The sequence below is a fragment of the Cololabis saira genome, chromosome 6 (assembly GCF_033807715.1).
Source record: "Cololabis saira isolate AMF1-May2022 chromosome 6, fColSai1.1, whole genome shotgun sequence".
NCBI lineage: Eukaryota > Metazoa > Chordata > Actinopteri > Beloniformes > Belonidae > Cololabis > Cololabis saira.
This window is the reverse complement of record NC_084592.1, coordinates 9,615,904-9,630,268: the sequence shown is the minus strand read 5'-3', so window position 1 is coordinate 9,630,268 and position 14,365 is coordinate 9,615,904. Positions and strand designations below refer to the sequence as shown.

Here is a 14,365-nt window from a genome sequence, read left to right as displayed (position 1 = left end):
AACTTGACCACACGAGACCTTCAGGACCAACTGACAGACGTGTCCCTTTTATTGTGCCGCCATACATGCAGGGCGGCAGTAGCTCAGGTGGTTGACGGGTCGGCCAATGATCTGAAGGTTGGCGGTTCGAATCCCGCTCCGTCCCAGTTGCTGTCGTAGTGTCCTTGGGCAAGACACCTTACCCACCTTGCCCCGTGTGAATGTGTATGAATGTTGGTGGTGGTCGGAGGGGCCATTTGGCGCAATATGGCAGCCACGCTTCCGTCAGTCTGCCCCAGGGCAGCTGTGGCTACAAATGTAGCTTACCACCACCAGAGAGAATGTGTATGAATGAATAATGGTCTAAGTGTAGCACTTTGAGATTCATTGAATGGAAAGTGCGTTACAAGTTAAATGTATTATTATTATAAGTACCCTTCAGTGAGAGGTTAACAAGACCTGTAAACGCGTGAATTTCATCTGATGAAACAGAACTTTTGACTGCAATACATTTGTTAGAAGAAGGGTGTTCAGAATTACAGTAAAAAAAAAGCACCTCTGTGCTATAATTAGTAAATAGGGAATATTTAACAGTTTCAATCAAGGAGCAGGAGAATTAGCAAATATATTTTTATCATTTTATAAAAAGGGAAAAGAAAAACAACTGATGAAAGAAGGACGGCTTCACCAAAATGATAAAGATCCTGAACACCAGAAACTTCATTAAAGGCATAACAAAGGCATTTCCATGACTCATATTATCAAAAATCTTTAGGTAGAACATAAAAGAGGAGTGTTTTCCCTTTTCACAAACAACAGCTTTTGCAAGAAGAATAAAGAAAAATCCTTGATATGAGGATGAAAAATGTATTGTTGGCTCCTTGAGAACTGTAAAAGATCGAAATAATATAATATTGAATACAAACTCAGGAAATTACACATCTACAATCTCACCTTTTATAAATCATACCTGTGAACATGTACGTCCTTGTTTTAACCTTGCTTAGCACCCTTCACAGTGATACACAAGTTAATGTCATCCCACTTTACAGACGTGTTTTCCAGCCGTGATCATCGTGGGTACATTTTTACACGCAAGCAAGGATTGTTGTAATGAAATTGCTTTGTGCTACATCTTTTTTATGGAATCTCACATTTTGTTACGAGAGAGGAGAATTTCCCACACCTGGGGTGGTGGAGTGGCTATAGCTATAAAAGGCAGTTTTTGGCAAGGTTTGGCATCCTCCTCGGAGCAGCCTCATCTCTAAACATGGTTCTTTCAGCTCTTTCCTACAACAGCTCCATTGTCAAGTCCTACTCCTCCTTCAAGGACCTGAGATCATGATGACATCGAACTCTCACATCGCTGAGCAGGAATTCTGGGCTGGCCCAGTCTTCTTTGCAATGTTGCTTCAGGGGTTTACAGGGGCTTGCAAGCATCCATTTATGCACATCTTTGTAAAAGTCCCAGCACAGCATTTTAATGAGGTGGCGGTCTGGACTTTGAGTGGGTGACTGCCACACCTTTATTCTTTTCTTCTGCATCCATTTATAGCAGATATAAAGGTCTCTTCGGGACAAAAGACCTGATGTTTGCACTAACAGAAAGTTGAATTGTTACCTTAATCGAACCGATATTTAATTTCATAAATCCATGTTAACACCTTAGCCGGGCTGTAGTCGAACTGAACTGAACTGAAGCTCTTGAGATCGAGCTGTTAGTGCCAGATAATGCGTCCTAATTTGAGTTATTTTGGTATGTATTAGCCGAGCTAGCGACTGCCCGGGACTCCCCCTTCTGGAGGTTATGACACCGCAAAAGCCAGAATATCAACACAGTAGGAGAAGAAGAAGACGGACAACAAAGAAAGAAGTGGAAAATCGCCAACGGAAAAGTGTGTGTGGCGCCACCTAGCACCACAGAGTCGAACGCACCTCTCTTGTAGGTGCCATTTGCTAAATATTTATGTGTATGTTGGCATCAGCTGTTAGTTTGACACCTGTCACTCATGTCACGGGGGTGTGGTTAAGGCGTAGTAATCTGGGTCATTGAATGAATGGGCATATATTCACCTGTTCACCGCGGCGGCTGCATGGAGAGGGGGTGAGTAGGGAGAGTGTCATTTTTTGTTGACCGCATGAATACCGCTTGAATATACGGACAGAAAGAGTGAACATCTTGCCTTGCCTTGCTTTTAGCTGTTTGTCCAGCGTTGGAGGAGAATAAATGCGGACACGGTTTAACAACACGGAAATGGCTTGTCGTTTATGCAGCGCATCAGCAGTACAACACAGCTCCCTCACTTAGCCTCTCAGTGATTTCCTTTTTTTTGGTTTGGAGTCACTACATCACTTAATAGTCGATTGTCTTCTCGTGCATGTATACTTGGATTTCTGGGAAACTCCAGTTAAATCCGTAGCTAGATTGTTGCCAACAGCTTGATTTAGATGTGCATGTAACCGCAGTGACTGACAAGGTGCCACAGTCTTGTGACTGCAAAGTCAACCCAAATCAACACTCCTCCACCAACATGATTGACAGCTGGTATGAGGTATGGAATATTTGGTTTACACCTAACGAGGCACTGTAAATTTCAGTCAAACTTCTGCACAATGGTCTCATGTATTAGAAAGAAGTCTTATGGTTTGTTTAGATGCAACGGTGCAAACTCAAGCTGTGCTGCCATGCTTTTTATATGGAGGGGACTCGCTCCTGCCCCCTTCAAACAAGCCATAGCATGTCGACTGAGACTTGTAGGGCTTTCTTACTTTTTAGCGGTTTATCTGAGCATTGCATGGTCTGATCTCAGGGTGAGCTAACATGTCCTCCTGGAAAGACTGAAACTGCCCAAATGCTCCAAAAATCTTCCTCACAGTAGAACAACAGGCTGCAAATCATTAAATGACCCGATAACTCTTCCCTGATTGTTGGACAGCAACTGTTGCTTCTATCAGATCATTGCTAATGTCTTTCCTCCTTAACACACACTTGAATGCTAGAGACCAGTAAAATGTCTTATCAAAGCGATCGTACTTGATGATGGTTAATCATTCAAGTGCATTTGATATGCAGCACCTGGCTGTTACTTCTCGTTTCCATGGGGACAGTGAAGGGTCACTTTCGTTTTTAAATCACAATTATTTTTACATGACAACTTGGTTTATCGTTGAATACATAGTGAATCAACTATGTACCGTTTTCCACCTGAGAACAGAGGGAGGTGACGGGGACCAGATGACTTCTTTATTATGTCCTGGTACATGAACCCATTAAAAAACGGTGTATTGAAAAACATGAAACACCACTTTCACCAGATAACACTGAAGCTCTGAGGAAGGTGGAGTGACACCACAGTTAATTCATCCCCCCCTCAACTAATTAAGTGTGAGTTGTCCTTTTCCGGAAGACCAGGTTTATGACAACAATCTAAAGGATAAATGTGCCAAAAATAAAATATGAATTAACTTCCGCCGTTCCTGTGGAGTTAATGTCTGAACTGTTATGCAACTGATGTCATTTGTACACAGATGAAGCTTAGTGCTAATGAGTTGTGGATAATTACATCACTGAGTAAATGTAAATTATCACAGCTTCTCGTCAATCGTCACTCCCGGCTCTTTCAAGTTTTATAGCAGCGCTGTTCAATGATCAGACGCATCTGGATTGTTTTCCTTTATTTTCAAAGTCTTTTTTTTGCAGTTGTTAGAGAATGAAAGACGAGCAGAAAGTTCTGGTCAACAAACAGCCCTGGATAATTAGAAGGTGGGTGTCCACGGTGACTGAACTAAAATATATATATTTATATTTAATATTCACATTATAATAGAGGGCATGCTGTGTGTGGTTGTGCACTTCATGTCTCGGGCTCCTTCAATTAACCGAAGTTGCAGCTCTGGGAATTATAAAGAAATCTCCATTGGTTTTGTATTTTAATTCAGATTCAACAAAAATGATAAGTATTGTATAGCAAAGGAATAAAAATGCAGAAATATTTCCTCTGACACTGTATGCAACACTCGGATCATTTTTATTTGTTCATTCTTGACAGAGAATTTGGAAAGATAAAAACATATATATGTAATTTCCAGGAAATATCTATAAATTAATCAGCGTTCGTTCTTTGATTTTTTTATAAACTTGTCTTTTTCACAAAATTGAAGTTTCTATGCTCTTTGAACTAGTGTTTTTGATCTATTATGCCCTCATATTATTTCATCAGTGACATAAAACGATCCTTAAATGGCAGTAACATGATTTAAAGCAGTTATCTCTGGTTAAATATCACAGCCAGAGAAGTGTAACTACTTTAACAGACCTTGTTATGTAAAGTCCTTCCTGAGCCTCTATTGTTCAGTCCCACCCATTATTCTTTTACAACACAAAAACTTGTTTGAGTCTGTATTTAAGTGTATGCTTCAGGGAAACTCTTCTGCAAAATGAAGAAATCTGATTTTTCTTAGCGCTAACTGAGCTAAAGGCAGAGAACACGGCAAAGAGCTTGCATGTTGATCAAAGGCATATCCTCCACACCAATCAGCTCAATCAGAGCCTGCTCGCTGGACAGCGTGCAAGTCCGAGACATGCACGTTTACCTGGTCTATGTAGAAGGCCGTCCCCGACCGGATCTCCCTCCTCTGCTTCAGGTCCGTCTCTGTGGTGTCCCTGGACAGAGCAACGTACTCCACCTCCCGTTTTGTCAACTCCTGATGAAGCAAATCGGCAAAAATGCTTGAAAAGCTGAGCCAGGTGTATTTGAAACAATGTCAAATGAATCACTCCAGTTGCAAATGATGAGAAAAGTACTCAATTTCACAAAGAATCTTCGTAGCAGAACTCTAACATGTTTTTAATGATATCATGTGGTATTGCACTTTCATAACCAGTGTGAAATATACTGAAATATACTGAAGGGGGAAAACAGACATCTCAGCATAAAGAGGCAAAAAGGGAATGATCAAACTGACAACATCAGTGCTGACTATGAGCTTTGGCCTCCTGGTATCAAAAACAGCCAAATAACTTTTTCAACGTCCATCCAGCTAATGACAGCTGACGTTAAAAAATCAAAAACGCATTTATATAGAGTAAAAAAGTGTATACAGCAGCATCTGTTTTAAGCACTCTGTCCTCCGTTCAGTGAGCTCTTCAGCCGTATACTCTGCCTCAAAACGGTAAGGACGTCCATCATATTCAAAGTCGTCGTCCACAACCTCAGAATTTGACAAATATTCAGACATGTTTCAAATAACTAACAGTAAACTAGCAGTAGCGAACTCACGGAGCTGTGTCTGCGATGCGCGCACAGAGATGACGTCATGAGTTCAGAGGTCTTGTTTACAAACTGATTTATTTGTTACACACACAGCCCTGGATGTAGACAACAGGTCCTGGAAGCAGATCTAGTGATTCATAAAATAAATGAACGAGTTTCGCGGCAATCATGTGTTATTTAGACGCTGCATCGTCTGTGTCCCGTTGTGCCCCGTTCACTACCGTTATGGAGGAGAAGCGGCTCACAAAAAACCCCCTAATATCTTCCAAAGGACTCCAAATGACACCAAACTTGCCTGGGTGAGTATACGACCATAAAAAATGCCAGAAATAAGGTTCCAGGTTGTAAAAAACCGAACTTTCCCTTTAAACAGCAGAAGTTGAGGAAATGCAACAAATTTTACTTTCACGTGAAACTCAACCCAGAAGTAACATGGTTGGCACTTGGTTTCCTTGTCTTTACTCCCTGTATGTAGCTCAGACATAGCAACAGAGGAAATAAAAATGTATTTTACATGAAATGAGTTGTTTTTACAGTCTATGGTTGGAGCTGATCAAAGTTGAGCAAAAGTCACTTTTACAGACTTTACAGCAAACTTTCAGTCTACCCGACATGAAAACAATGAAGAGGAAATAGCGGCGGGAAAATCAAAAGCCGAGAACAACAACACGTAGTTTGGGGAGAGGTGAACATCAATCAGGTGAGACGCCACATGCACCTCGAACCGACTCCATAGGGTTTCATGACATCATACTGAATACTTCAGGGTAACAGCCAATTTGTTTTATAAATGTGAAAGGCAATCCTCTGTTGGCAATGCCTTCCTCAAGTTTAGAAGCCTCTACTGATTTGCTGCTAGTTAACCAGGAAAGAAGAAAATCAGAATAGAACCTAAACATTTAAGAACATTTTCTTAATTGAAGAAGAACTGCTTTTTCTGTAGTCGAGATCCATCTGTACCTTTGGAGGGCCATCCCATTTTTAGGACTAAATTAGCGCTGAAAGCAAACAGTTGCTCTAGTCAGCTCTAAAGTATGATTTATGGTTCTGTGGCACAACTACAAAGGGTTGGAAAAAATGCCCACGTCTGTGCCGTTGTATTTGCATTAGTCTGCAATTACGCTGCCAAAGTACAGTGGGCTGTGTGGGTGCTTGTCTGCAGCCCTGGAGCTCACTTTACTTTCAGTGATTTCCTTCATGCTCCTCAAACACGGCTATGAAGGACTGGGAGTTGATCTTATACGAGTTGGAGCTGATTGATGTTGAATAAAAGTCAACAATCTCAATACTATGGGGGCAATGATTAGTTGCTGTTGTCGACAACAAAAATAATTTATAAGTAGCACATCATTTAAAACAACCTCATGCAGCCATTTAATAATTATGAGATTCATAAAGTTCATAAAATTCAAAAAAATTCATAAAGTTTTTCTGAATCTGAATCTGAATAATCCGATTAGTTGACTACCGGTTCCAATAGTTGATTACTAATCGACTATCAGAATAGTCGTTAGTTTCAGCACTAATTGATATATTCTGAAAACAGTACAGGAGAAGTAGTACAATAGTACAATAGTAGCTGCCGCAGCGGTCATAGCTGCTGTGGTCGGCATAGCTGCATTTCACTGGAGTTACACGTCAGATACAGTGCACAGAGACCACACTTGCAGCACTTTTTACGTCATAATTACTTAAGTCATCAGTGCAATTGCCACCCATGCCATAAGGGACACGCCAATACTTCTGCATGTCTACAAGAGTCTGCAACAGATTTTCTGTCATCTGCCTGTGCAGCATTACATTCCACAGATGACAGAAGCAGAAAAGAAACAGTTCTTGGACATAAGTCAGTCAATTGACAATTTCATTGAACGTACGCCTGAAATCCTTTATTGTGTGCAGGAATGACACTGGACTTTTTATAGCACGAATGTCAGCTTTCAGGCCTGCGTCTTGTGAAATGAGGAGACCCTGACCATGTTTGTCATATGATGCATTTATTTTGGGTCACGAGCATCCTCTCCTCCCTCTTTCCCAATCATTCTAGTAAACATCCTTTTTTTTGGTCTAAATTAAAATTATAAACTGCCGGTTCTCTGTATAGTTTCTAAATGGACCCCTTTTCAAACTGTAGGCATTCTCGCTGTCTTCTCTATAGGTGGCTGCGTAAGGTGCCAGATGAATAGAAAAACCCGCTCTAACCACTGATCTGCCTTGTAAAAGCACACATTAACCCACTGTGGTGGGTCAGTATGAATGAAGGAGTTCAATTCAACCTAGATTTCTTCTCTTTTCCAAAGTAATAATATCACTGTACGAAAAGAGCTTAAATGCAATCTGATCTTGCTGCTGGCCGTTACCAGCAGTTTATATATTGAGGTAAAACATCTGCTTTGTTTGGCATAACTGAGCTCACTGGAGCCTCTCTTTTTAAAAGTGCATCAAATGTTTTATATTTGTCTACAGCTAATCAACATCTACCATATTCATACAAATTCTGAGCCATGGAATATGATCTCCAGACTTAAAAATGATGAGACAAACCATTTACTTTCTTTTGTGTAATAGTATTACCTCATTAGAGGAAGAAATCCAAAAGGCGGAAAAAAAATAGATAAATAAATAAGCAGCCAAGACTTTTTGGACACGCACTGATTTCTGAGTCATATGACAGACTGGCCAAGGACGCTTGAAGCATCCACCTCACAAACACTTGTATAAATCTGCAGCTTTAAAAGTCTATAAAACAGTCAGGTTTAAGTGTAAATCCTGCTTTTAGATGCACTGCAGCATTTTCTAGGCTGCCTTTTTTTTATTTATAATATTCTCTACCCATCATTGCTATAAGCCCACGAGACTTTTTAACAAATATTCATATCTCTTTGTAAGGTTGCATCTCAGATTTCTTGTGCTGTTGAGTGTTTTATCTCGTGTTTTTATGTCTTCGTCACCACTGCTGTGAACATAATTTCCCATGAGGGACAATACAAGTCTGAATTGAAAAGGAAGTGCAAATTCAAAACTTCCAACAGAAATCTTTGATGAGTGAAATACAATAAACACAATAATAGTTTCAGATCTTTGCCAAACCTTAACTTTCATCTATACATTTCATTTTGTGTGAGCATATCGCGTATAAACACTCACAAGGTACTGCATGGCTATTGATCGCCTCAGGGGTCCCGGGGGTCCGATGAGGAACACGTCTTGGCCCAAAAGGTCTTTCTGCATGATCCATCGGAGGTGCTGAGCAACAGTCTGCGGTAGCGAGTCTGAAACTGGCCGAACAAGAAGGGAATCAGCCGTGCAGTTACCCATGCAACGTATTTAACACGTTCACACTGAAAGTTACGTACTGTGTTTGACAGGAACCAGTTCTGGATTCTGAGGCGTTTTGAGTTTGTAGGATATCTCCCCGATTGTCACAGTGTCACCTGCAAAAAGAACGAAACTTAAGATGTCCGACAGACAGTTCTGATGATACAATGCAGTCTCTGATCGACTCAGCTTCTGCTGCCGTTAGCATCCCACGACAATATCGAACAGCCTAAATAATCAAATTAATTCTGGCACGTTTTAATCTCATCACAATGTCAAAATTCAAACAAAGAGCACCAAATCATCAGAATCAATAGTCAAACATCTGAAATCAGAAAACCCCGTCCTTGGTTTGTAGTTACAGTACGGCATCTGAAGAATATTTGTATAACACCTGCAAATGTCCCGCTGCTTTTGTTCCCTAAGCGCTTTCATGCCGTTTGATCTGTTAATAAAATGCAATGATTTGCAGGCAAAAGTTATACGGTTATGTAGTCACAGTTATTTTTAATAACTCCCAACAAATGACCTCAGCTGGATTAATGTCACAGAAATAACAGACTTTTGCCACTGTTGTTTTTTAAATGTTTCTTTGTGTCTTCAAATATTGTCACCTCATCGCCACCCTTTCTCTGCCAGACAATTATCTGCGTGCCAAGTAATCGCCAATCAAAGTTTAATGATTGTGAGTGCACTAATTAAAAAAGGAGAGATAATGGTCCATCAGCAGCTCAGAAAATACTAATGCCTCTAACCCCTGACTGACCCCCTCAATCTGGACACCTTTATATAAAATGTATAAAACAACAAGTGACCGTTCCGAACTAGAGTACAAACTAGTTACTGATGCGAAAGAAGAAAAATGCCTTGAAGAAGGTTTTCCAAAATGACAAACATGCAGAAAGTATCACAGAACAAGCGAGCATCCAGGAATTAGCAGTTGATTAAAAGCTGTCATACAAATGTGATAAGTCAAGCAAGCCCTCATCTGACAGTAAATTCTTGAAAAAAAGAAACTAATGGTAGAATGTTGGTAAATTGAGATGACGGTTTGATTAAAATGTCCATGTGACCTTTTATCTTCTGTAATTGTAAGAAGATCAAATGTTGTAGACCAGTTCTCCGACCCAACTTATCTCTTTATCATCCCCATTCAGAAAACAGGTTCTTAAGTAGCCAGACGTGTTAACATCAGCTCACACATTACATCCTGTTTTGCATTTGCTGATAAGGAAGCATTTAAATACCTAAATATTGACACTTTGTGAGAGGTATGGGATTTCATAAGTCTATACTGTCTTCCACTCAGTTTTTGTGTTTGTAAGTTATTTTTTCTTTACCCTTTTTTACCCCCCTTTCCATTTTATGTATGATTTTTATTGCAAGCTTGGAATAAACTGAACTGCATCTCAATGGCAGAGAAACTCTGCACAGCCGCAATGACAACCGCCACCAGTTGGTATTTTTATCCAACTTACTTTTACTATAAATAATGTCGCATGGGCTGGCACGGTGGCGTAGTGGTTGGTGGTTACGTCACAGCAACACGCCTGCGTTGTAAAAGTGCCTTGAGTGGTCTTTGGACTAGGAAGGTGATATCATGTTGTAGTGGCTCCGGGTTCAACTCCCGGCAGGGGACTTTTCTGTGTGACGTTTACATGTTTTTCCCTGGGGCTCACATGTATTTAAAGTGAGATGGTAATCCTACATTTCCCACAGGAGTGAGTGTGATTGGTTGTTTGTCTGTATGTGGCTCTGTGATGGACTGGGGACCTGGATGTAACCCTGCCTTTGACCTAAGGAGAGCTGGGATGGGCTCCAGCAGATCCCTGTGACCCTGAACAGGAGTAAATGGCTATCAATCGTGGGTGAAGGAATAATGTCACACTGGGTGCATCAACTTCCTCCCAGAATCAGAGCCCAAAAAAATCTTAGGCTGATGGCTGACTCCAAATTGTCTGCCAGAGGTTACGTTTATCTGTCTATGCTTGGTTCTGTTGTGGACTGGTGTCCATGTGATACCCCACCTCTCACCCACTGACAGCTGGGAAAGGCTCCAACGCCCCTCTCCTCTCATTAATCATCATTAATCTATAAGTACATTACAATATGTGTGTACATTTGTCGTTAATTGATTTACATTGGTTTATTACTTATCTATCTATCTATCTATCTATCTATCTATCTATCTATCTATCTATCTTAAATATACCTATTATATTTATATATATCGATATATAGGCAGTAGCTCAGGTGGCAGAGCGGATCGTCCAATGATCGGAAGGTCTGCGGTTCGAATCCCGCACTGTCCCAGTTTGCTGTTGTAGTGTCCTTGGGCAAGACACCTTACCCACCTTGCCCCGTATGAATGTGTATGAATGTGTATGAATGTTGGTGGTGGTCGGAGGGGCCGTTAGGCGCGATATGGCAGCCACGCTTCCGTCAGTCTGCCCCAGGGAAGCTGTGGCAATCAATCAAATGTAGCTTACCACCACTGGTGAGAATGTGTATGGATGAATAATGATTTCTGTAAAGCGCTCTGGGTGCCTAGAAGGGTGCTATATAAATCCAAGTCATTATTATTATATACATTAATTATTTATTTATATATATAAATAATTAATTGGTATATATATATATATATATATTATTTTATTTTTTCCTAAATGGCATATTATGTGTTCCTACTGCAACTTGCGCTTTTTATTATTTTACCTTCTTTTCTCATAATTTTATGTAATTGTATTTGTTATTTACTGTCTAATTATGTCTTGCCACTTTTAATGTCGATGTAAAGCACTTTGAATTACCTTGTGCTGAACTGTGCTATATAAATAAACTTGCCTTACTGATCTAAGCAAGGTCTTATCATGTCCAGGTGTTTCATATAAATGATTAAAACCAATGTTGTGAGCTCCTGAAACAGAAACATAGTCAGTTCATGATGGTTTGAAGACGGGGTAAATGAAAGGGTTAAATGTACTTTCATTGAATAACACCTAGCCTTGACCTTTCACCCAGAAGTGAGTTTACCCTTCTAACATTGACCTCGGTTCCGGGTCACTATAAAATAAGTTAAACACTTTGTTTTTATGGAGAACACCTGCGGAATGAGGAGCATTTGGTCAGCAGGTCGAGCAGCCTCTCAGCTGTCAGGACAGGGTCGCTGGATGGAGCTGGGGGTTAAACTGAAGACACACACAGTCCCGTCCCTGGCGGGACCTGACCGACCCCCCCGGGACCTGCCCGACCCCCCCGGCTCACCTGTGGCCGTGGACACCATCCTGACCTCGTGACTCCTCCACATCCAGCCGTCCCTGCCCAGCACGCAGCCCAGCAGGCTGCGCATCCTCCGGGCGGCCACGGCGGCCGCCGGGCTGCCCTGCAGCAGCTGCGCGCGCATCCCGCCGCCGCTGGCACCGCTGTGTGTCGGTCACTCCGGGGGGAAACACGCAGGCCGGGCCGGGGTCGAGCTGTGGCTGAAACAGCGAGGCTTTAGTCCCACTTCACCCGGTAACTCATCACACCAGGGACGGACGAAAATAACGAAAGGACATCGTGGTCCCGGACCTTAATCTTCCGTGGGGTTTCGATGTCGGTAACAATAAAGGTTCCGCTCTTGGTCGTGTAGTTTCAACTATAGAACTATCCAAAGTTTTGAATTGAAGACAAGTTGACTACATTTATGATTTGTTCAAGGTTTTTAAAAACAACAATAATAAAAAAAAATATATATGTTATATATTAAATTGATTATATATTAAAATGCATATGCTTCAGGTTTTTACCAACTTGGTCCATTAATATGTATGCAGACGATAAAGAAAAAAAAAACAACAATAAAATACAATGTTAGAATAAAACTATGAGCAATTGTAAAAAGAATACTATTATCTAGTAATGAATAAGTAGAAACATGTTCTATCAACGTAATTGTTCATTTCTTGAAGTAAAGCCTGAATTCAACTTCAAACTAACAATTGCTTATGCCCTTAGTGAAATTGCAGATTCATGTTTTGATGGTTCTGTCATATTTTGTGACATGTGACTATTATTATTGTACACAGTGCAAAATGAAATCTGGACCTTTGCCAATCTTGTCAAATTAATGTCTCACTCTTTTCACTCTTTTAGGTCTTATGGGAAAAATTCTCCCTGGAAGGTGTTTTGCAAGTTGTAAATGCTTGCATATGTGCAATTACTTCATACTTACCAAATGATTTACTTTTAGAGTATGTACTTACTAGATGACTGACTTAACTTTGGCAGATCTGCTTTGCTTGATTTGAAAGTAAAGCCAATTCAATATGTAACATTTCTTCCTAAAACAACATGTTTTGGTCTTTGTGGGGACATAAAATAGCACAGAACGATTTTTGTCAACAATGTGGAAAAACTGTAGGATGAAAATTACAGTTCTTTGTTCGCTGACCTATTTTTACTACTAGTCCATGCTTGAACAGAAGGTGGCTGGACTTAGTGTCCCAGATGCTTTCTATTTGAGTAGAAGAGTGGAAAAGCTGTGGGATGTAGTTCTGAGAATCATCACAATGTTTTTTTCTCAGCTACTTCCATCCATTTATTTTTAAACAATATTTAATAATACAAAATACCAATGTACAATAATGAGCAAAGTAGGTTAAAAACAAATGCTTCCAAATTATGGTATGAAAATGGGCCTTTGTTTGTCAAATGGTTTTAATTGCAGTTGAATAAGCGTATGGTTTTCTCAAAGAATATAAAAAAACATTACGCATTTAAAAGAGACTGATTGTCTGCTTAACTTTCCAGGTTGTCCTACCCCCACCTGCATATGTGTAATCTTTACATTTGTCTCAAAATGTAGCTTACTCATTAAACACAAATTTTTCTAATGAGCTTTTCATTACCTCGCTCTGCTATGATCTCAGGCCAATCAAAAGTGTTGATCATTGTCATGGTGTTGAAGTAAGAATCCAGGATCAGTTAATGCTGCTGTCCCCCAACTTTTTAGGGATTGCTGTTCTGTTCTCCCCTTCCGACCGATATGCCCAATTGAAACTCCTTGACGTGCTTTGGCTAAAATACTACAGATTGGAATTATAGCAATGGATGTTTTTAATTTTTAAAACTCAGTCTTTATTTATAGAAGCCCTTTAAGAAGGTGGAGTCAGCCGCAGGTTTGACTCCACTCTCTGATCTGGGGTGACCACCTTTTAAAATCGGTGTACTGTTAGAGGAACAGGGAATAAACATCATGCCAAGTTGGGTTAATGATGAGTTAATGAGGCTGTGGCTGAGTGATTGTAGCCTCGTATACAGGTCTGTGATGTCACAGTACCCTGCTCCTCTGAACAGGTCAATGAATTGCATATTTTCAGACTCAGCCTGCCCAAAGTTACTGACTGGGCTGTGCTATGTCAGAGTTTTGATAAGGTAGTTACTTCAGGTATCCAAATAAATGCAATGAACACCCCCACCCCCCCTTTTTTATCCCCATCATACATCATATCGGATTTAAGAGCTAAAATGGCCCAAGTTTCCTTATTTTATCCAATGGTCCGCTTTATCTGATTTCGCCCTAAAAATCAACACAAATGTAAAATAGGGACCCTATTCTACATTTGTGTTGTGATTGATTGGTTGATTGATTGATTGATTGATTGATTGATTGTATGATTGATTGATTGAAATCTTTATTTCGAGTATATTAATGTATATTAATATGAGGTCCTACCCCTTGTTTCTTTTTCAATTTTGCTTGAATACAAAATAAAAATAAATATAAATAAATATAACAGCAAGCTTTACTTTCT

The 14,365-nt window shown here is 40.2% G+C and overlaps 1 protein-coding gene across 1 annotated transcript in view; it reads right to left on the bottom strand.

The window, feature by feature from the left end:
- The window catches only part of vwa8 (von Willebrand factor A domain containing 8), a 119,457-nt gene extending 107,330 nt beyond the window's left edge, over positions 1-12,127 (bottom strand). The window contains exons 1-4 of the mRNA XM_061723236.1: positions 11,835-12,127; positions 8,609-8,686; positions 8,400-8,530; positions 4,573-4,683 (exon numbers count right to left, since the gene is read on the bottom strand). Coding sequence (XP_061579220.1) covers positions 4,573-4,683; positions 8,400-8,530; positions 8,609-8,686; positions 11,835-11,973 — 459 coding nt within the window. The 5' untranslated portion in view covers positions 11,974-12,127. The remainder of the gene's footprint in view (positions 1-4,572; positions 4,684-8,399; positions 8,531-8,608; positions 8,687-11,834) is intronic.
- Positions 12,128-14,365: the final 2,238 nt, after the last annotated feature.